At 37.6% G+C, this 24,625-nt stretch overlaps 1 protein-coding gene across 2 annotated transcripts in view; it reads right to left on the reverse strand.

Moving 5' to 3' along the window:
- LOC139942859 (inactive phospholipase C-like protein 2) overlaps positions 1 to 24,625 on the reverse strand; it is a 204,121-nt gene that overhangs the window by 37,874 nt on the left and 141,622 nt on the right. For both annotated transcript variants that reach the window (XM_071939649.1, XM_071939650.1), the window contains exons 2-7: positions 12,419 to 12,568; positions 10,756 to 10,968; positions 9,980 to 10,021; positions 9,251 to 9,378; positions 4,389 to 4,507; positions 3,078 to 3,141 (exon numbers count right to left, since the gene is read on the reverse strand). In XM_071939649.1, the coding sequence (XP_071795750.1) occupies positions 3,078 to 3,141; positions 4,389 to 4,507; positions 9,251 to 9,378; positions 9,980 to 10,021; positions 10,756 to 10,968; positions 12,419 to 12,568 (716 nt within the window). The remainder of the gene's footprint in view (positions 1 to 3,077; positions 3,142 to 4,388; positions 4,508 to 9,250; positions 9,379 to 9,979; positions 10,022 to 10,755; positions 10,969 to 12,418; positions 12,569 to 24,625) is intronic.

Here is a 24,625-nt window from a genome sequence, read left to right on the forward strand (position 1 = left end):
TTTCAGAATTTTTGGGAGACTCCTCAGTTCTGAAAAGAACTGTCATGCTTTTTAATTACTACCTGGGCGGAAGGTAGAAAATGGCCTTGAACTACAACTTTAGCTTAGGATCTTTTTAACTGCATTATCTAGGAGTGAGTTCCAATTGAGAAGTCACCCCGTGGTAGTGGATTAAAATATAATCAGGGGTAGTGGAATATATAGCAAGACAGTTCTCTAAGAACAAACTTTACCTGGCAAGTAGATACACACATGGTATTACTTCAAACCAAATTTGTATTGATACCTCACCATGCAATGCCTCAAATCATATATACATAAAATAACAATTGACATTTACTTATACAGCTCATGAATCCACAAAATGTTTAAGTTCATGGCTTGCATGCTCGGCCATTTATTATTTAAACCAACTTAGTTCCCTGGAGATAACAAAAAGAGATGTTACTTACAATTGCATGAGAAGTTTTAACTTCTCATGCAAAAATGCATTAAAATGCATTAAAATGCCTCAAGCCCTTTTGAGATTCAAATTTATGGGTGAAAATTTTCTCTGTCAGGCATGTTTTTTCATTGTTGAACATGTTGAAAGGGCAAGGCTACACTAATTTTGCATCAGGGTACCTCCATTTGGAAAATCTTAAAGGAACCTGTGCCATGGATTGAACGAGTTGGTCTATAAAAAAGCGTTAACCGTTTGTTATGAAATGCATATGGGTAGAAAGATAATTTAAAAGTAGAATACAACGATCCACACAAGTTTGCCTCGAAACTGCGTGGTTTTCCTTTTACTGTGCGAACAAACACAGTCGGCCATTTGTGGGAGTCATGGCCGACTGTGTCAGTCGTTGAGGTAAAAGACAAACCGTGCAATTTCGAGGCATGTTTGTGTGGATCATTGTATTCTACTTTTACAGCATCTTTCTATCCATATGCATATTATAACAAACGCTTTTCAAAAACCAACTCGACCGATTCAAGGCAACGTGTTCCTTTAAACTCATGGGATACTTTTGAAGGGTATCAAATAGTGCTGGGCGAATAGTGAAATTTTGTTATTCGGATACCGCTGGCCAACTATCCGAAATTAACCGGATATTTGAATAGTTTTTTTCGCCGCTAGAGGGCGCTATAAAAAAAATAAAAATAAAAAAATATTTAGAAAAATATTTTTTTTGGTCGCTAGAGGGCGCTGTTCATTTGTGAATGAGATCTTCTGGGCGAATTGATATTAGTTTTAGACAGTGTTACTCGGTTCATTCATAAAAATGACCGGATCTAATTTAAAGATGGCGATTTGCTTTTTCTTTTGATCGTGGATGAATCTACGTGAAGGAAAACTTTTGTAATCTTTGAACAAATTACGTCAGAAATGTCATTGTTTTGACTCTTCACGGAGGTGAGCATAGTTAAATACTTAATTTATTCTTTTTTATGCTGTCTTAATAGAAGTTTCATTAGGATTCAGACAAAACATTCATGTCAGTTGTCGCCCGACGTCCGCGGATATTCGGATATTAAAGAATATCCGGTTACTTGGTTGTAATTACAGAACTATCCGTTTTATAAATAGCTATTCGCGCCCTATGCGGATATCCGGTTAAGAAAAAAAAGGCATTCGCGGTTACGGATAGGAAAACCTATTCGCCATTAACCGGATATTCGAATAATTCGCCCAGGCCTAGTATCAAAGTCAAGACCAGGGGGCAATGGAGGTCATGGCCCCCTGTGGCCTGCAGATGATTCCAGGCCTGGTCTTTCTCCAAAACTACTTCAAGGGGGTCGATTCTAACAATGTTTTAAAACAAAATTACAGCTCTCCAGTGCTCTTACCAAGAAAGTTGTACAATGTCCTCTGGTCATCAATTTTTGGTGTAATTACCAAAGGTTCATGTAAGCCCTCTAAAAGGGCAATGGACACTATTGGTAATTACTCTTTCTTCCTCCATTCTGATGTAACAAAGTTTGTTTCTATTCTGTTTCCACCTCATGTGGACAAAATTAAAAACAAACACATTTGGCTTTGGTGAACTTAAAGCCATTATACACTTTCAGTAAACAGCAATGTCCAAGTCCCACACTTTGTGTATCACAACTTATATATAAAACAACAAACCTGTGAAAATTTAGGCTCAATCAGTCATCGGAGTCAGGAGAAAATAACACGAAAACCCACTCTTGTTTCCGCGTGTTTCGCCGTGTCATGACATGTGTTTAAGATAAATCCGTAATTCTCGCTAACGAGAATTTATATTGTTTTGCTGTTTTCTCAAAAAGTAAAGCATTTCATGGACTAATATTTCAAAAGAAGTCTTTCACCATTACCTTCTGTAAACCCTCTAAATTCATTGTAAGTCTGTTATTTTTTTTTTTTTTTTGCTGTACTGAAAGGGTCCAATGGCTTTTAAGTGCAGTCGCTAATCAACAACCTTGCTAACGGAAAAGAAACTGTTAGCGTAAGTTATTGCCATAACTTCTTCTTAATAACCTCTTCCAAGAGTGGCTTATTACAATGTAGTTTAACCTTGATTTGGCTGATTTGCAGAACAAATTACGTTTAAAAAGTGGTGTAAGACACTACCCCTTCCAAGAGTGGCTTGTTACAATGTAGTTTAACCTTGATTTGGCTGATTTGCAGAACAAATTACATTTAAAAAGTGGTGTAAGACACTACCAATTTTAAGGGGCATTTTTAATGGTCTTTAATCAAAGTCCTACTAGTAATGACCCAGTCAGTGTTCTGTGGGCTCTATTTTCATGATTGATAGCAAGACACCATTGCTTTGTCCTTCAGATGGGACGTAAAGCCAATGGTCCCATGTATTGTGCAACATATGCAAAAGAATCAAGTGCACTTATCGAAAAGAGAGGGGGTTCACCCCGGTGTTCCTGGCTATGGCTGCTGTATGCGCCGTAGCACCTTGTAAACCCTTATAAGGTGCTAAATAATTGGGTCTCAGAACTCATCACTTCAATAACCTATCCTTCTGAAAGTTTGTATATACTCAGCACTTTGAGTACATTGTTTGGGAGATACAGACTTCGATATTATTATTAATATTATTACTAATACTTACACCCTGTTCAGCCTCCAGGAATATCAAAAGGTCATCAATAGCCATGACCTCTGAACTTGAGTACCTATGAAAGACAAACACAAAATACTTCAGTGAGATCAGGGCCCAATGAGCTCAACAGAAATTCCTAGCAGCACATACAGATGGTGCAAATGCAGAGTCTATTTCCATTCAGGTCGAAATTCCAGTGGAACCTATAGTTAAACTGGGTTTAACTGGAACTAGTTGTAACCAGTTGATAAACTAGTTAAACACAGTTAAAACCAGTTGGTTTAATAAGGACAGAGACCAACTGGTTTACAATTTCAACCTAGTTAAACACAGTTAAACCTAGTCCAAACCAGTTGGTTAATATGGAAAATAGATGAGTTCAATCACTATCCAGTTGAACCAGTTGACCCCATCAGTTAACTAGGTTCAACTGGAATTTTGACCTGGGCATGGATTTCACAAATTTGGTTTTGAATAAAAGAATCAATGTGTGGTGAAGAGGTTTCAAACTAATGGTTTATCTGCAGAGGCCTAGTTGTTGATAATTTTACCAAGCTTCAGAACCCTCAAACTTTTGGGGATAAATTCTGCTTGCTTCGTTTAAATGCAAAGTGATAAACGAAGTTAGAATGTCAGAAATCCAAGTTGTGCTGATTCAGTGGCCACACATAGGCTATCTGTGTTTAAACACTTTTTACTGTTGTTATATCATCTGTTTAAACAACCCCACGTGATGTCCTCTTAACCAATCAAAATGGATAAACTGTCCCTGGTATTTATGCATACTTTTCATTGATTTGTGGTAGCTGGTCGATTGACATGAATCTTTTCATCATTTTTAGTGGAGTGGATATTCTGGAGCAAAGATAGTGCAAATGCAAAGAGTCTATTTCCATGGATTTTACAAATTTGGTTTTGAATACTCTGGCAAATGGAGTTAATTGGTCAAAAGACCTCTTGTAAAGGTTTGAAAAAAAAAAAAAAAATCATTTGATTTGGTAAAAAAATATCATTCCTGAATTTTCTTTTAATTTTGTTCTGATTCATAATCACTCTAGTTTCACTGACATTTTGGCTACCAAGGAAACAAAAAAAATATATACCTAAGAATAAATACTGAATATCCTTCGTCCTCACCACTTTACTCCTATTGGTTCATAGCCACCAATTGTGGAAGCGAGCCGGTTATAAACAGCTCCAGCTGATCATTATCAACAGTAGCGAAACTGCTGGGGTATTTACAAATTGCTATTAACAAACATTACATAGCACTGGACAACAAATATCTACTTCAAACACAACAAACAGTAGGTTGCTTACCTTACAAGTAAAAAGTAAATTTCTGGTCTAGTTGTCATTTCTTTAAAGAGATCTAGAAACTCATGGCTGCTGAGAGTTGGCTTTGAGTCCCCATCTCGTACTTTACTCAGCGTCATTTCCTGGTTTTACAAAGATAACAAAGTTATACGATTACAATTTAGCAAAAGTACCACATTGGCTTTGCATCGAGAATGAGGTTTTAAAGTTACCGCTTTTGTAGAATATAGATGCTAGTGATAGAGAAAGCTTGTTTTTCTAGGCGGATAGATAAACAAGGCAGTGGTAGCACTTAAAGACACTGCAGCCGATTTCACAAAATGCTAGGACCAATCCTATCTCGAGTTAGGACGAATAACCCGTCCTAATTTAGGATGAGTTCAATGCGTCCTATGTATTTAAGTCCTTAGATTAACTCTAAGTTAGGAAGAGTTTGGTGAAATCGATGGCTGGACACCTTTGGTAATTGGCAAAGACCAGTCTTCTCACTTGGTGTACCTTGATATATGCAGAAAATAACAACCCCCTGTGAAAATTTCAGCTCAATTTGGTTGTCAAAGTCGTGAGAGAAAAATGCAAGAAAAACACCCTTGCCACACAAGTTGTGTACTTTCAGATGCGTGATTTTGAGACCTAATAATCAAATTCCGAGGTCTTGAAATCAAAGTCAAATATTTCAGAGAGAAATTAATACTTTCTCAAACCTATGTTACTTCAGAGGGAGCCGTTTCTCACAGTACTGTATACTATCAACGGCTCTCCGTTGACCATTACAAAGTAAGTTTCTTTGCTAACAAATATTTAAGTGATTAGCGATAGTGTCCAGTGCGCCTTTAAATACTGAGCTTTTCTAGTCATTTACTAGCTCCTGGGTATTAATGTATTGTAAATTGTGGAATCCCTGCATTTGAAAGCAGATGTATTAATTGTCACACCATCGACTGTGCCAGCTGACATGAGGCAAGTTTGACCATGAATTTTGTATTATTAGCTGTTCCGATCCAGTCGGAACAGCTATTGTTTTCGTCGAGATTTTTATTATTTTTATTATTATTATTATTATTATTATTATTATTATTATTATTCTTTGTTTCCGCCTCAAACCCCATAGCGTTTGTACAGCGTTTTTGTTTAGGCCCCTACTCCTAAAGTATTAGGATAAAATAGTTAAATCATATATCAAATTGAAGCTTAGAACCTAAGCTTTATTCTAATACAAAAGTGTAAAAATTCGTCATTAATTAACCACGTGGTCTTCATTTTAATTTTTAATTTGTAAACTTGATGCAGTCACTTTCATGTTATTGCGAAATATTCTCTTTGGTAAATGCCGTACAGTATGTACCTATCATGAGTTGTGACTTCTTGAGATGAGTCTACGCGTTTGAACATAACTGGATGCAGTCACTTCCATGTTATTGTTAACCATTCTCCATGGTAAATACAATTCAGTATGTAACTATCATGAGTTGTGACTTCTTGAAAGGAGTCTACTCAAGTCTCTTTTTCTTGTTTTTCTACATACGTTCTGGACCACAGCGCAGTGTCTGTTTCTTCGTTTCCTAACCGAGTTCTGGACGTACACAGAGGCATAGGGTTTTCGTTTAACGAACGTGCGTATATAAATAGGGGTACGTTTTTGACGACGACGACATACATGTACCATGGTGTCCACAGAATTACACTAAACTTAAACATTTTGAAGATGATGATAGTTGAAAGCTTCCCTTAAAATATTACTTGCTGTGGTGTTGTAGTTTTTGAGAAATTAGTGAAAAAAAACCTGTCAACGTATGACTGGGACCGAGTTGGTTTGGGACCGAGTTGACCGGGTTCGTTTTTGAGAAATGAGTGAAAAAACTGTCAACGTATGACTGGGACCGAGTTAGTTTGGGACCGAGTTGACCGGGTTCGTTTCAGGCGACAAGCGTGGACGACAAAAATAGAACGCCTGGGATTTGGAATCTTTTACGGGTGAAATCGGGGACCATAACCCTAAACTAACTCAAGTATTTCGCTTTCTTTTCGGAAATTATACCATGACATACAAAAACTCTTTGGCAGGAATACAAAAGCAGCGATTTTATTATTCTGACGTTTCTCTTGTGGTTGAGTGGGTCACTTGTATAGAGCTGCTTATAATAAATAGGCAAAACATTTTGCTTTGTAAAAAAGCAGAAACTGAGCAGAATAGTGGCTAAATGTTATAGAGCTACTTATTATAATCAATAGGCAAATTATTTTGCTTTAAAAAATTTGCAGATGAGCAGAATACCTTGAATCACAACTTGTACTTGTATTTGCTGTATTTAGCTGCTTTTTGTGTTTAAAAAGCTTCAGTGTAGTTTGGTCCTGGGCCGATGGCTTTTAAGGGAATGAATCGCAGCGCTTACGTAATCATGAAATTGTGCTTACGCTAAGCGTATTTAACAGCTTAGCAAGGAATGCGTTCTTGAGCGTCACAGTTCCCAATAAAAAAATGCTACAGTTGACTACAGTTGACCTGCAAAACTTTCGCTGCGAAAACAACAGTGACTTAAAAATTAGATTTGCATTCGCAGGATAATACCCGTGGTTTACTTATGTGCAAAAGTAGGCCGGGGCGACTAGTGTGCTTTAGTGTTAAAGTCGCGACTACAAATTATTGTTTGAATCACGACTACAAATTATTATTTGAGTCGCAACTACTATTTTTCTCTACTCTGTTATAATCGTGCTCAAACGTTGACCCGACTACCTATCTGGTGAAACACTTAGTTGTGTTGCTTCTTTCTATTCGCAACATATAATATAACGTGCGCTTGCAACACTTTGCCGCACAAGTCTTGAGAATCCGTAATTTATCTTGACAAGTGTCGTAGTTGGGTTTGAGGTGCGACTAGTCCAGTTAGTAAATTTCACTAGTCACCCAGGCCTATCATGATGGGAACTTGCTTATTAAGGTTTTATCGCAAATCGCAAAATTTCAAGAGAGGGCGCTGTTGAACCCACACAAAGGTATAGGCGTTGCGAGCGCGAGTCGTAGAAACTGGTAGATACCGCCCCATATTCCTTCCCAAAATGCATTGCGGTTCTGAATCGCGATAAACCTTATGAAAAATCTTGTGCGAATGGGCCCAATGTAGTGCTCTGCTCTGGAAGCAAAGATTCAGTGCTTAGAAGAAGCAGTGAATTCTGCGCTTACGTCAAGCGAAATACACTGCTTAGCAGGGATTTCTTTTGTTTGTGTGCTTCCAAGCTCGCACATTTTATTCCGCGCATGCACATTTAGCAGAAAATGGTGATCGTAGGTGCAGAGTTTGGTGGTTACGAGTTCAGTAAAATCCACTCGAACTAGATCAAACATCAAACCACCAACCAAATACAAGGATTTTATCATTAAGTAGTTTGTCACATGGCAATGGACTCTAAAGATACTGGCATGAACTCAAGAAACCAACCAAATCAAACAATACTGAGTCAAATGCAAGTTTTTACATTATTCAACTAGGGACCACTCATCTTATATACCGCCCTCTATTGACAGTGAAAATCCTTGCAGCACCATATCTCAAGAAGTGCAGGACCAATTTTTACACTGTCTGTAGTGAAGACTCCTTGGGGCATGGACATTAATTTTGAAAAACTGTGACCTCAAGTTGACCTCTACTTCCGGGTTAACCGGAAGTGGGACCATATCTCAAGAGTTACACAACCGATTTAAAAAAAATTCTTCAGTTATAGACTCCTTAGGTCTTAAAATTTGTTGGGAAAAACCGTGACCTCATTTTGACCTCTTCTTCCGTGTCAACTGGAAGTGGGACCATATCTCAAGTGCCATTGAACCGATTTTCAAACTTTTTTTCAGTTTAGACCCCTTGGGCATTGGAGATTAGCCTTAGGTTACCGTGACCCCATGTCGACCTCTACTTTCGGGTCAACCGGAAGTGGCATCATAACTCAAGACACTATTCAACATTTCAAACTCTTTTTCAGTTATAGGCTCCTTGGTCATTTTAGCACATAATCTAAGCAAAAGAACACGGAACAGCTTTGTGTTTGTTCACAAACACCTAATGTCTAGTTATTACTATTTTTGAATTGGTGTATGGGTAAAAAACCAAAATTGTTATTCTTTATCCCCAATGCAAATTTAACATCTATTATATCATTGCGGTACCCGCTGCGAAAACATAGGATTCGGACTGCCTCTAGCTGCCAGGCAACCTCAGCAGTCTAGTTATCAAGATACTGGTCTAAAATTGCAAGGGTCCTGGGTTCGAATCCCACTCGAGTAACATGCCTGTGATATTTTTTCACAGGACATGCGAAAGTACTGAGTATACAGTGAGTGCTAACACACATCGGTGTATGGGTAAAAAGCAAAATTAATATATTTTTCAATTGTTACGAACTCACAGTCCACATTGAAGAGTTATTGTATCTTAAACCAACAAAAGCATGAATTATGATTTCTGTTTACACAGCAACGCCCACTACTCTTGACTGATTAGACAAAGAAGTTGAAACAACGGGCCAAACTTCTCTCATATCTCTTCAGTCTCCTGACGATGATTAGAGAAAGCTAGTCAAAGCATTTAGATCAAGTAAGAAGTCACTCCGTGGTGAAATGTTAACAACGATCCTATCAGCTAGAGTAGTAGTCCCAGCCGATGTTCCGCCCAGGTAGTATTTAAAAACCAGGACAGTTCTTTTCAGAACTACATGTACATGTACTCCGCTTTCATAGAATATACAGAAAGACAGTTCTCTAAAGACAAACTCTAGGAACCTGGCAAGTCAATATACACACATAGTGTTACCGCAAACCAATATTAAAATAACAGGTGAATAAAACGGTCAGCAAAGACAAGCCTTTTACAAACCTTAAACTTTTGTCTAACTCTCATAGATGTGACGCTGTTGTTAAGTTTCTTCATGAGTTGCATGACTTCAAACTCATCCAGCTGGCCCACCTGGTCACCTGCAGCCTTCTCAAACATTTCCTGTAACCATGTGCTAAGAGGTCAAGGGTCAAGGACAATCAATTTTCAAAACTGAAGTAAGCAAATTTTCATGCTGTAGCAGGAAAAATTTGCTAAGGTGCAAGCATATTTTAGAGGCTAGCAGAAAAACGTTTTGGCCATATTGCCTGTTCACCATGGATTTGCATTGTGACATCATTTATACTCGTGCAGTAAGCACCGAAAAGTCACGTCTTTTCGTGTGCTTACGGTTAGCAGCTATATGAAATGGAAATTGCACAGTAAGCACAAAACCAGTCGCTAAGTAGCTCTATAAAATTGGGCCCCAGTCAGTTTCCCTCATGGTTTGGTGTCTGAAACAAAAAGTCGCATCCCCTGAAGGTGATCTCCTGGCTGTCGCTTCACAGGTTGTATCGTATCTAGGGTGTGTGATTACTGGCAACACGTACGGCAGTTTACGGTTGTATGGCTTCTGACTGGCACCCCTGAATAAAGATATTGACAAAACAGCGAGACCACTAACATAGGGCTATAGATAGCTTATTTGGTACAGCACCGGCACGGTTATCCGGAGATCGTTGGTTCGAGTCCCACTCTAGTACATTTTTAGTGAATCAGAACCAAAAGGATATCTATCTCTCATGTCTTGCTTCTGTTCTATTGCCTCAGGAGCTGCAGAAAGAAAAACAAACATACAAATTATGAATGTGCTATAATACAAATTATGAATGTATTACTTTGAATAAACAGCTGGTCGTACTATTGAATGTAATTAATAACAGTAATTAATAAAAGTATGTCATTTTTACATGGCCCTATTTTTACCCAATGATAGTAGAAAACAACAGAGGTCACTATTAAAGGCAAATTGCAATCACTCGATTGCTTAACACAATAATGTATGTAAATGTATGTATACAGTTAAGATTTTGTTCTTTAGAGAACTGTCTAGCCAAATATTCTACTACCATGGACCATATTATAATATCACACAAGCACAAGTGGAATACAGAAAAACTGAGCGCTTCTGCATCCTATATTATCCAATGTGGCCGAGTTGGATATGGGACGCAGACGTGCTATATTTTTCCGAATTCCAGGAGCGCGCATGTTATAACTTATTTATATTCTAGTCTAATGTGCAACGCACAAAAAAAGAATAGCATGCCAAACAAAAAGTATGGTATGTAATTTTGGCACTGTCCGTATGACGAGCGTGAGGCATTGACATTCACAGTACGCAGTGTGCAATATAAAAACTGGGAGTAGGTTACAGGTTTTTGTACCACCTTCCAGTTCTGATTGGTGGACTAGCACACACTGGATAAATGCCGAAGATAAATATTGATAACTAATGGTGCAATGCCTCAAATCCCATACGCCTTAAAACATAAACGTTTACATACATTTGCTTTTGTTTCCTCCAATCAAGTAAGAGAGTCCAGTGACCCATATGTTAGCCTCGTCCGGCGAGTTGGCCACGAGGTCCAACGTCTCGTAGTTATCACCGAAGATGACGGAGAAGGAACATTCTTCAGGGAACTCGGCCGTCGACTCACGCTGGCGGAATGTCTCGGTATTCTTTCCAACTCGGACCTCCTTGACTGACTCTATAACAACTGGATATCAAAATCAAAAATGTTATTCTTTGAAATCTCCATCTTTCAATCATTTAAAGGCAATGGACACTATAGATGATGTGACCTCTGACGTCTGTTTTGGCAGCCAGCTAGAAAGTGTACGCAATCTTACTATTACTACGCAACTCAGTGCCCAGCGAAACATGACGTATATAGTGTTTTGTCAACAGAGGGCGGTTTGAATGTAAACATAGGTCACATCGTCTATTGGTAATTCTCAAAATAATTATAAGCAACAAAACTTACTTGTCACCAGCAACGAGAAGTTGTTAATGGTAAAAAAACATTGTGGGAAATGGCTTCCTCTGAAGTAACATAGTTTTTAAGAAAAAGGTAATTTCTCACTCGAATATTTTAAGACTTCAGACCTGAAGCCTTTTTTAGGCAAATAAAACCGACACAATTTTGCACAACAAGGGTATTTTTTCTTTCAATATTCTCTTGCAACTGCGATGACCAATTGAGTCAAAATTTTCAGAGATTTGTTATTTAATGCATATGTTTGGATACACTATTAAGTGAGAATAATGGTCTGTGACAATAGACCCTTCCCATGAAACATGTAAATTGCACATAGCGCCTGCGCACCAATGTTTTGGTTGGCAAAATGAGGGAGCATCGCGCTGTTTTGTACACGGCTAATTGGTGCGTAATGCAGACGCGATTACGCGTCTGCTTAGTGCACAACTCTATGACGTTTGCCAACCAACAGGGTCTGTACGCATGCATGAATGTGATTAGCATATTTCATGGGAAGGGTCCTTTACAATGTACCAAAGGTGTCCAGTGCTTTTAAGAAAGAAGTTAACTTGTCTGGTTAGTCATGTTTTGCGTTTACATTCCTTTGCTACTAACTATTATCTCATTTCAAGACAAGCGAAACGATTGATCTTTAGTCTGATAGACTGACTGCGTAAAACTTTACAACATCACAGGCGACCACTTTGCATCTATTTGACCAGGTGTATCAATCTCTTTCAAAAAAGACATTAGGATGCATTGAGCCCATCCTTAGCTCATCCTAATTCAAGATATGATTAATCCTAGCGTTTCATAAAAGCAGCTGCAAGGTACTTTGTAAAGCGCATTGATATGGTTACTGTAAAATGCACTGTACAAGAACTAGAAATACAGTTATTAAAAGTGTAATGAAAGGCAGTGGACACAGTAGAATATTTTTCCATGAATTTGATTTTGAGACCTCAGATTTAGAATTTGCGGTCTCAAAATCAACCAAAAGCACACAACTTTGTGTGACAAGGGTGTTTTTTCTTTCTTTATATCTCGCAACTTTGACACCCAATAGAGCTCAAATTTCCATAGGTTTGTTATGTTGTGCATATATGTTGGATACACCAAGTGAGCAGACTGGTCTTTGACAATTACCAATAGCGTCCAGTGTCTTTAAGTCTATTTTGACTAAACTCACTTCTGGCTTTGTCCGGTTTCTTGGAAGTTGGGTGCCATCTGATCTCAGAGAGCTCTTCACTCAGGCAGAATATTCTGTGGTATTGTCTGGACGGAGATCGGACCTTAATCAGCTCACAGCCCGCTTGCATGAAGGCTAGGCAGTCAGAGGCTGCAGAAAAACAACAATAAATAGATTCATTAGTATTGTGACACAGCGCTCTAGAATTGCAAAGGTTGTGGGTTCCAATCCTACCCGAGTATTATGCCTGTGAATTTTTTCACAGAACTCGGGTAACACTGAGTAGACAGTGCTAAAACTCATCGGAGTATATGAGTAAAGAGTGAAATGAATACTCTTCATCCTCGATGCAAATTAAACATATATAAATATTATTGTGATCACAATTTAAGATAGTAGAATCAGCTGTTGAAAATGTCTAACCGACAAAAAGGCAAAATTTAGTTAATGGCCTGAGGTTTTACATACCAAAGTCTTTCTCGAAGGCCAATGATTATTTTAGTGTACTGGTAACTTCACATACATGTACTGTACATAACGTATGCCAACATGCTGTACATAACGTATGCCAACATGCTTAACGGCCAAGGGAAACAGAGTACCAACAAAACATATTAAACCGATTTTTTGGAAGAGATAAACAATCTTATAACTTAAAACATTTGGGTCGTTGCGCCAAGGTTTCTCAGAAAAATCCCAGAGGACTATTTAGATAAGTATTCAGACAGGGCCTGAAAACCAAACACTCCGAATTTGAACCAGTGTCTTAGAGGTAGAGGGCGAGGAAAGATGTACAACTACGCCAACCCAAACATTATTTCTGTTACATTAATGCTATACGTAAACGCCCGCAAAAGGGCTTGCTCATGATGTAATGTTACTGTATGAACAAAGAACAAAGTTTTTGAATTTGATATCTGTATATATGTAGGTACCAGGGTGTTATTTCTTAATATCTTGTTTTACCAGCATGATTAATAAAGTTCACACATCATATAGTACGACATCATATTTTCATGGGCATTCCAAAAAGCTTTATTTTTACTGATACGCTTATTCTACATGTATAAATACAAAAAGGGAATAGAGCAGGTAAATTTCCGGCTCTATGAAAGTGGTCCCTGGACATTTCTAATCAAATAAGGTACTTGACTAGCTGGAAACCGTGCCCCCTTGTTTAATATCACCCTTGCTGCTCCATCCATCTTTGGATGTTAAGCACTACGTTTTTACGTCGTCTTGAGTTCTTATCAAGACGTGCCTGACTGAAGCTCAACATGTCGTCAGCCGACTAACCAGCCAGACAAATATTGACACAACCCACAACATGAATCTACCGCTAATAAAATTATCATCCTGAGATAATATTTGGAAGGAAATTAATTGGGGCAGACTTCAAGAACGAACAATATGGGGGGGAAGAAACCTTCTAACTGTATGTCTGCTGCAGTCATGTTGCCAATTTGCCAGAGATTGTTTGTTGTGTCAACAAAATATAGGTCTCTACTGAGATTGTCCGAGGCCCCAGGATCATTTAGGTTGAGATTTGTTTCTCAAAACCCCTCGGTAGAAAAGCTCATAAAGTTGTGGAAAGAAGGCAAATAAATTTGCTGGAGAAAAAAAAGGAGGTTTTTTGATTGGCATCCCCACATGTTCGTTACCATCTTGTTTTTTATGCGTACTTGAGTGTGTACACGCACATTTGTTGGATCTATGGACTGTTCCTTGCTTTACTTTTCAGTACCGATATAAAACCAATCAGGACGATTGTACCCCCCCCCCCACATTAAAGAAATGTATGAATGTGTAAATTTTAACAATATTAATTTGCTAGTGCCAATCCAATAGTTATTTATCTAAAGCAACCACTGTCCATTCCATCGCTCCGTCCACTGCAGCCGTGATGAGGTTTTTGCGCCTCAGCTACTCCTCTTCCTATTCACCAAACAGATTTACTTATTCATTTCTATCTTTAAGTTTATTTGCTTATTCATCTGTATTTTAACTTATTCATTAGGTGTTCGGGCCAACAGCCCGGAACACCTCTTATTTTTGTTCGGTTTTTTTTTTTTATTGATACTTCTTCTTCTTCTTCTTCTTCTTCTGTACGTCCCTTGTCCCCCTACAAAAACATCTTTCCAAACATCGTATGAACTTGAAACTTCACACATAGTTAGATATTTATTAGGAGAAGAAACCGTGTGAGTTACGTCATGATGACGTCATCAATTCTTGAGTTATGAATATTCAAAGTTTATTAATTCAAAAAATCATAACTTTTGATCTACATGAGGGATTTTTACAATCGAAACATCATCGGAATTGTCATTGAAAACTCCGTAAACGCCTCACAGACATGACCCCATTTTGATGTTGTCTTCCGGCTCAAAAGAGAGGTTGAAAATTTCAAAATTCACGTATAAAGAACAACGTAAATCCCCATTGGTATGTGCGTAAACATTGCACGTGTATTAGCGGTGCAGCAGAGTACGCTCCAGTGATCGTCCATTCTGCTTATTAGCGGCGATTGTCCGCTAAAAAAATCACACTTCCCAAGTACATATAAAGTTGAAACTTCACACATAGTTAGATATGTATAAGGAGAAGAAACCGTTTGAGTTATGTCACGATGACGTCATCAATTCTTGAGTTATGAATTTTCAAAGTTTATTATTTCAAAAAATCATAACTTTTGATCTACATGATGGGTTGTTACAATCGACACATCATCGGAAAGTTCGTTAAAAACTCCGTAAATGCCTCGCAGACGTGATCCCATTTTGAGCTCGTCTTCTGGTTCAAAATCGAGTTTGAAAGTTCACAATTTCTTGTATAAAGAACTACGAAATTTCCCCATTGGTTGTGCGTAACACTTGTGGCGTACACGTGTAGTGTATTAGGCATAATTTATTTGGTGGCATGCTGCCAAGTTTGTTGTACTCTGTGCCATAGCGTGATATGCATAGAGCTATATAGCTATGCAGAACGCTGCGAAAACGATTTCATTTCAATCTTCAGCGTCAAATTGTTCAAATGTTACCCTTCTGATGGCTTAGTGGTCAATGTGGAATTGAAGACGAAGTTTCGCTGAGATGGCCACCTACTTCAGTGATTCATGGGACTTTTAATTATGTGAGAAAACAACAGTACAAAATGACGAACATTGGTCATGTTTTGGTTAAACACCGAGAAGAATAGAGAGACGTTACATCGATCGACCACTCCCCCCGGGTGAAGGGCGTTTTGGGCCCACGGAATTCACGTCAGTATTACGATATCTATTACTTCTTGAACTTAGCATAATCATCAATTGTTTTGATTATTTGTTAAAACAACTATCCAAGTTATTTTGAGTTAAATATTTTTGAAGAAAAAAAATCTCTGAAATCTCTAACATAAGCCCTTTCAAACTTTCTCTAGTAGTAAAGGACGTTACGTAAACTAATCTATTTCTACCTCCATGCACAGACATGGATGTTACAATACAAAACATTCAAAGAAAACAGAATGGTTAAAGCATAAGGCCCAAGCAATTAGGAGTGGTCTTGCTAAAATAAACTGCCGGATTAAACAAAACTTTAGTACAAACAAATCAATAAAACAATCCAGATTTTCATCTTCTTCTTCTCTTCGTCCCTTGTCCTCGAACAAAAGCACACTTCCCAAACTCGCATGAACTTGAAACTTCGCACATAGTTAGATATGCATTAGGAGTGGAATAATGTGTTAGTTAGGTCATGATGACGTCATCCATTCTTGAGTAATAAAAATTCAAATTATTATTTCAAAAAATCATTATTTTTGATCCACGTTTTTTTTTTTTACTTTTTTTTTTTTAATATTATCAATAGAGCGCGAAAAAGCTTCATGAAGAATAGTCTTCGTTCAAGGCGGTTAAAACATACATGCCCCTTACAGTCTTTTCTTCAGTCGTCAGTCAATATTTCCTAAGTTCATATTTCCTAAACTACATAAGCTATTTTGACAATCTGTACATCATATGAAAGGGCTTTACGTACTTGACAGAAATGGATATGTTGGTGAACTTTCGTTGACCTTTTGACCTGTTTAAACGGGAGGTGACTGTGAAATGATTTTAAAGGGCGTGGTTTATTGTCTTTTAGGTCGAAATAAACATCCTTTGATGCTTTACCATCACTACAAGTCTGGCAAAGGTCTGGTAGAAAACAAATATTACCGATGACGTCACCAAACATACACTTTTACTAGATGACGTAATCATGTGGTTTGACAGTTTTTGTAATTTGAATAATTTATTACAAATCTTGAGAACAAAGCAAGGTGTAATATTTGTTTTTTAATCCAGGCTTTTACTCCCGGAAACCGAACACCTTGAGTTTGTTCACAAACTCTCAATCTCTAGTTTTTATTTCATCACCCTTTAAACACAAAGCAAACACTGTTCAATCCATCGCTCTGGCCACTCCAGCCAAGATGAGGTTTTTGCGCCTCAGCTTTCATCAACCCACTCAAAGATATTTCATATTCATTTTTATTTTAACACCTTTGTAAAACGTATTATTTACTGATTCATTTTGTTTTAATGCCTCTTTAAACACAAAGCAATCACTGTCCAGTCCATCGCTCCGGCCACTCCATCGCTCCGGCCACTCCAGCCATGATGAGGTTTGTTGCGCCTCAGCTGCTCCTCATTCCGCTCACATCATTGCCGACCGAACCACCTTGAGTCAACAAGGTGAGTGTCTGATGGTTGCTTGCCACATACATTTTCACTCATGTATACAAAATCCTCCACACCCAATCTCCATCATATCTGGTTGAACTTGTTCATTCCCAAAACTCCAATACTGCTGATGAATACAGGCAACGACTCCGCTCATCAGCTGATCAGACCCGGCTTTCCGTTCCTAGAACTAGACGGAAAGCTGGGAATAGCTCATTCTCCATAGCTGCCCCTCGCCTATGGAATGAGCTCCCCGCGGGTCTGAGAGAGGCGATCTCGTTGCCTGTATTCAAAAGCCTCCTCAAGACATTTCTTTTTCCCCACCCATCCTAGTTTGTTTGTTTTTCTTTTGTTTTGTTGTCATAGTCTCATGTAAAGCGCTCTGTTCTCCGTAGAGCGCTATATAAATGTTTCATATTATTATTATTATTATTATTATTATTACACCTCAAGCACTTATCGCTTGAAACAGTTTCTGCAGTTGGCATTCAGTTATGATAACATTTGCTTTCAGTTATGATAACATTTGTAAATGTTACCGGTGCGTATTGATGTGAGAAGATTCCCATAAGATGGTTTTAAGAATGCCTCTTTTTTTTGCATCTTGCTTTGAGAGTGTAGTACCTTGTTGGCTTTAACCCTGTCATATGACACAAGCCAAAGGCTTGTACAAATTAAATTCAGTGACACTTATTACAATACTGTCATACAATACAACAATGCAAGTTAATGTCAAAATAACAAAAGCTAACAGTAATGAGGTATGATATATAAGTTACTGTACACAATGGTAGCAGCAAATTAAAGACAACATTTAGATGTAAAGTTAAGCGAGAAGCTTTTGCTCCCTAACCTATGAAACAGACATTTAGTATGATACACCATAATACGTTAACAAAAAGTGATCCCTTTATATTATATCTTGCTTTATATTGTATCTGGATTATAAATTTTTGTTTTCTCTTCCAGGTTAAGAAAAACAAACTTTTCAGGCTTTTAAAATTTACACTGGAGCGCTGGCCAAATTATAGGCCTATATAATGAACTACATAAGTGTAGACCAGACTTGAAGACCCAACCAGTCTCTTCTATTTGCCACAAGGAAGGAACAAAATTCCGTCTCCATAACAAATATAGGCCGACATGTAATATAGATTTATAATTCAGTACATAGAGTAGACTGCATGGATACCCTGGGAATTCCCAGAAACTACTCTGCAGCTTTTGAGAATTTGAGACAGATCCCTAGCCCATGGGGTTCAGTGTTTGACAGACCTGGATTTTAAGCTTCATAGAACCTTACATGAACATGACCTAAAACTGAGATGAAAATTATGTTTGTGCTGTAGCTTGAGGCTTGTATGCTTTGGTTTTGAAAGTGCATGCAGGGCACCAACGCAATTTCTCCTTGGTAAAGGGCACCCTATGAGGATATTGTAAATTTCTACAGGAGCATTTTAAGGGCAACAAGGCAGAGACCGGGAGCATGGATGCAAATGCATTGCCTCCATGAAGTATCAGGCCTAAAAAAATGGGAACAATTCAAGCAGCATTTGGCACACAAGTGCAATGACAATAAACGTGAACATTTTAAATGACTTTTCCAATACTTTAACGTTGTTTGACAGCTTGGGAATTCAATTTTGGTTTAGGTATTTGGTGTGCGGCATGGTGAATCCATTAGGACACAGATATATTAGCCACATTATGTACGAACATGAGGTCTTCTACTGCTGATGAAGACCGAAATATACAGGTACAGAAAAACTTTTAGTGTTGTGAATAAAGTTAAACAATAAATTCTGTGAAGTTTTGTTGCATGTTTATATCATGAATAACCTTCGTTTATGTTTGTTATTTAATGTGTACATGAAGGAACTTTTTGCACTATTTTACATGTATATCTTTGTACAAGTTTAAGGGGTGCGGAGGAAAGCAACTTAATCAAATATGCACATTTTGAAGGTCTGATGCAACATGCGTCAGACCTGATACTTCACAGAGGCAACAAAGGTGATTGCCTCTAAGCCCCCTAATCATTGCCCATGTGCCCTTTTAATGGACCAGTAGAAATTTAAAATGTCCTCAAAGAGGTGCCCTTTACCAATGAGAAAACATGTATATGTTGTACATGCCTAGTGTCAATTTTGCTTTTAAATAATAGACCACAAACTACATTACTATACAAATGTATGAGTAATATATCAGTGGCGTAATGAATTTACCATATGCCACATTACCATTCTAGAACATAACGTCCAGTTCACTAACTGTCAAATAAAGTTCAAGTATTGGGAAAATTCACTTAAAATGTTCAGGTTCATGTACATTGCACATGTTTGGCAAATGCTGCTCGAATTATATCCAACTTCATTTGGTTTTTTAATACGATCGTTCTGTGAAAGAGTCAGAATTTTGCATTACATTCAACAAGTTAAAACTGTCTGACTTTCAGATGATTTGTGTAAAAAATAAAATAAAATAAAAACCAGGGGGAAAAACCCCAACCATGCATTGCGAATAGAGAGGGTTTAATAGGTGTACTTTTACCAATGTGCTTTACTAACGACCATTAAGATGCACTTTGTTGAATATAATAACTGGATATATTGATAAACACAACCCAACCAGTTTATGATGATCATCAAATCAGCAATGACATGGCAACAAAGCCTAATTTACTTGGAAAACGACATTTTGAGCAAGCAAACACACAGAGCTAAGCTGCTTTGCCATAAAAATGGGACGAAAGTAAACAGAGGCCAAGGGACAAGTTATTTTCACATCAATACAAGGGTGTTTTTTGCTTTAAGTTTTCTTGAAACTTTGATGACTAACTGAGCCCAAAATTTTACAGACTTATTATTTTATGTATGTTGAGATACACCAAGTGAAAATTCTAGTATTTGACATTTATCAAACATCTCCAGTGCCTCTAAAGGAGCGTTACAGAATTGGCGAGAACAAAAACAGATTTATAGGTCTTATGATGATGATAGTAGAAAACATCCCTTGAAATATTTTATGAGAAATAAATAAAACAAATTTCCTGTTCGGAGTTTTTTATCACTCAGTGAGCATTTTATGAATTTATGTTTTTGCATCGAAGACATCCAAAATGTGTACTTGATTTTTCACTATTTTCTCATGCAAGATGGTTCGTCGATCTCAAATCTCTTCAGGTTTGTTATTTTATGTATATGGTGGATTACATTAAGTGCTAAAACACTGCCAGAGCAACTGTTTTGTTGGCGCAAAAACAATTCTGTAATTTTCCTTTAATTGAAGATAAATTGCTTGTAAGCGCCTATTCACTAGATTCACACCCTGAGGCTAACTCTATGCCGAGTAGCAGTATTTGATTTCCTACTACAGTTAACGACAGATGCAGTGCCTTTGTTTTGAATGAGACAAGAACTGGACACAATTGTCACCATGACAGTCAACTCTACAGCTATTTCCTGACAGTTGATATCGTTATGTGTTTGTGTGGATCTTTAAAGGGTAGGAAATAAATTATGTCTCAGTGAGACGAAAAATATTTTTGCATGTAAAACGTATATAAGTTTTTATCAGTATAAATTTTTATCATAACTGGGTACGTTACACGCTACAAATGAGACAAACATTATTCTAGTGACAGTGTTTTACTCATTTTCCAAAAGAAATAAAGCACCTCAGCAAGTAATATTTTAAGGGGAGCTTTCTAATAACATTATCTTCAAATATGTAAGTTTAATATCTTTGGGTTACAAAAATTACCCAAACCCTTTAAAGTGTGCGTGTATAGGGGTGGCGCTATGAACATTTGTATGGGAGGGAATCACAATGGCTTGCTGCATCAATTTACTTGACAGCTATTGGAGCGGAAAATGCAAGTGTTTAAGCGATTATTTAAACGGGAATTAACAAAATTGAAAGGAAATTGTAAAAGTGTTTTAAGGTAGCGTATCTCTCTGTTAAAAATGCTACGATCTTCTGGTAAATTGTGTTTCAAATTATTTATTTTTTTATTACCTTTTGACATTCGAAGCTAAAATAAGGCATGCTTGAAAAAATCATTCTGATTGGACAATCCATAGCAACAAGGTGAGTGATAATACTTATATTGCACAGCCCATATCACACCCTGCATATTGTGTGTTCTAACTCCACGTATTGCGCTGTTATTAACATATATGTAACACAAAATTACAGCAAAACACACATGTACGGCTAACTCTAAGCAGAGATGCTGTGTTCAAATACCAGCTAGTCAATAAATTTTGTTTTAAAACAGAAGCTGGTTAAAGTCTGGCATTTCATCCACGGTAAAACTTGTGGTTATTTTTTTATCATTATTGTTTGTTTTTTTTGTTTTTTTCGGTCTGGCATGGATGCGTGAGAAAATGGTTGCGGCGCATGTGAGCTTGAGACAGACCCCTTATGGCCGTGTATTGTGCTTTTTTATGCAATACGCAACGTAGAGCTTATAATGTAAATTGACATTACTTCACATGTATGGAGAAAGGAAAACAAGTACAGTATGTTGGGAGGTACCCATATGTAATGAAGGCCAGTGAGAAGAGGTTGATGCCTTTAGCATGAGTGCACATTATGGGATTCATGAGTGGACATTGTGTGATTACTGCTCGGCATTTGAGCGTGTCATCAAACTAACTCATGCCTGGTCACCCTTCATGCACTGGTCATCAAGAGGAAAAGTACCGATCCATGGGTAGCTGGATGGAGGGCAATGGGGAGGAGGGTCATTAAAGGCACTGCCAGCGATCTCACTAAACTCTTCCTAACAAAGTTAGTTCTGAATCCACGTAAGGACACATTGAATCCATTCTATGTTAAGACGAGTTAAGTTCTAAATCCAGGTTAGGACGCATTGAACCCATTCTATAGTTAAAGGAACACGTTGCCTTGGATCGGACGAGTTGGTCTATAAAAAGCGTTTTTTAACCGTTTTCTATAAAATGCATATGGTTGGAAAGATGTTGTAATAGTAGAATACAATGATCCACACAAATTTGCCTTGAAATTGCGTGGTTTTCCTTTTACTGCGCGAACTAACACGGTCGGCCATTTATGGGAGTCAAAAGTTTGACTCCCATAAATGGCCGACCTTGTTAGTCGACGAGGTAAAAGGAAAACCGTGCAATTTCGAGGCATGTTTGTGTGGATCATTGTATTCTACTTTTACAACATCTTTCTACCCATGTGCATTTTATAACAAACGCTTTTCATGGACGAACTCGACCGATCCAAGGCAACGTGTTCCTTTAAGACGAGTTCTGAATCCGGATCCTTATAGACCCCGATAAGGGTAGTATAGCTGTCATCCAGCTCATATTATCATCATTGCAGGGGAGCAATGTGTTCTGCTGAACTACATGTACAGTGTATATCAAGGCATGTATGCTTCGGTTTGGAAAGGGCAGGGGCACCAAGGCATTTTCTCCTTGGTTAAGGGCACCCTTTGAAGAAATTGTACATTTCTACTGGAGCATTTCAAGGGGGCATGTAGGCAATCGCCTTTGTTTTCTCTGTGTAGTATCAGTACCCAATTGGGGTACAATATCAGGAAGCTATTTTCAAGATCTTTTTAGACCCTGATAAGGGTAGTATAGCTGATGACATCCAGCTAATATAATCATCATTGGGGAGCATTGAGTTCTAATGAACTATCTCAAGCAAGTGGATATAATCGCTGGATGATAGACAATACCCCAATGGGGGTAAAAATATCATGAAATTGTTCTCAATACGAATCCTTATAGAGACCCCGATAAGGTTAGTATAGCTGACATCCCGCTAATATAGTGAGTTCTGATGAACCATCTCAAACCAGTGGATATAACCTAGAGGACAATGACAGTCAATAGGCTTGATCTACTTTTGATCACGTTCCTGTCCATCGTTCATGCAAAGCAAAGGATTTATGTAACTTACTTCTTTTTTACAAAACAGAATTGAATCTATGTTGAAAATAAAAACCCTCGAGAGGATCGGGGGGAAAAAGCAACTTATTTTCCCTGAAGATGGAATAATGAGAAATTAATTACAGTTTAATCATTCATTCTTAATAATACACACTGCTGCGCCTGCGGGTAAATTGTCGATGGTTACAAAACCTTTAGAAGACATACATGTAGACTGTCTGTAAGTCAATAAAGTCTTTTTTATGAAACTCAAGGTTGCCTTTAAGGAGAAAGGCAGTTCCGTTAGTAAATCATGATGTACATTGGACTTATGTATTATCCTCTAATGAAGGAGATTGAAGGACAATACCTGGGGCTACTCCAGAGGTTTCATTAATAAACTTCATGTTGTTAACTCAGTAAGTATTCTTAATATTGTAACATTTTAAAGTTGAAAGAACATTACAGAATTGGTTTTGCTTACGAAACAGTTGCTGGCCGTGTTATCAACCATGTACATGTACAGTACACAAACTGGCAAACCTGTAGAAGTTTGAGATTAATCGGTCATCAGGAGTCAAAAAAAGTGAACAAACTAATAACACATTTTGCGTGACATTGATGCCAACAAAATTTGAATAAACCGTCACTGAGCAATAAACCCCCAACTAAGAAAATAGATTACCGGTATTCATTTCTTGTTAAATATTACATTTAAAAAAAAAAACATTTCAAGTGATGTTTTCTACTATCATCATCATTATATACCATTTAAGTTCGATGTAAATCTGTGATCTTAACACCTTATACAGCGTCTCAAACCACATTACATCTCCTGAAGACGAGCAGAGTATACCGAGACCACACCGGATCTTTTCAGAGCCAACAATTCCACAAAAGAGATTTACACATGGTTGTTTCGCAAGTTTACTATTTAATAATAGTGTCTTCCTATTTACATTACAACAAATTTGACAACCACTAACTTCATGAACTCTAAAAATCCATTAGGAAAGTCATTAATCAAGATCTGCACTTCCCCAAACCACTTTAGGATTTGACATTAACAACGAGGCATAATCCCACCAACATTCATGTCTGTACAAACATCGTGCTCAGCCACAAACAATGAAGTACTCTGTATTTTAAAGGGGTTGGGTGCTTTTTGTATGACACAAAAACAAATTCCACAGATTGATATTAAACTTACAGGGTTTTACGATAGTGATGCTTGGTAGAAAGCTTCCCTTAAAATATCACTTGTGAAGAAGGTGCTGTAGTTTTTGAGAAATGAGTATAAAACAATTTTACGAAAACAACTTTTGTCTAGGTGAGACAAAATGATTTTATCACGTACAACCGGAGTAATGCTACTCACAGATTTCCTTAAAACATTGCTCTGTGATTTTAACTTTTTTTTTCCCCTTTTTTTTTCTCAAAAACTTGACGACTAATGAAGCTGAAACTTCAGGTATATCACACACATCTTCATTAAAAGTGAGTAGGGATTTATGTTTTGGCCAAAAACTTGATCTACAAAAGTAATGAAAACCATTTAACAAGAACAAAATCAAAGCATAGGTAATCGTTATT

This window comes from Asterias amurensis, chromosome 10, assembly GCF_032118995.1.
Source record: "Asterias amurensis chromosome 10, ASM3211899v1".
NCBI classification, from domain to species: domain Eukaryota; kingdom Metazoa; phylum Echinodermata; class Asteroidea; order Forcipulatida; family Asteriidae; genus Asterias; species Asterias amurensis.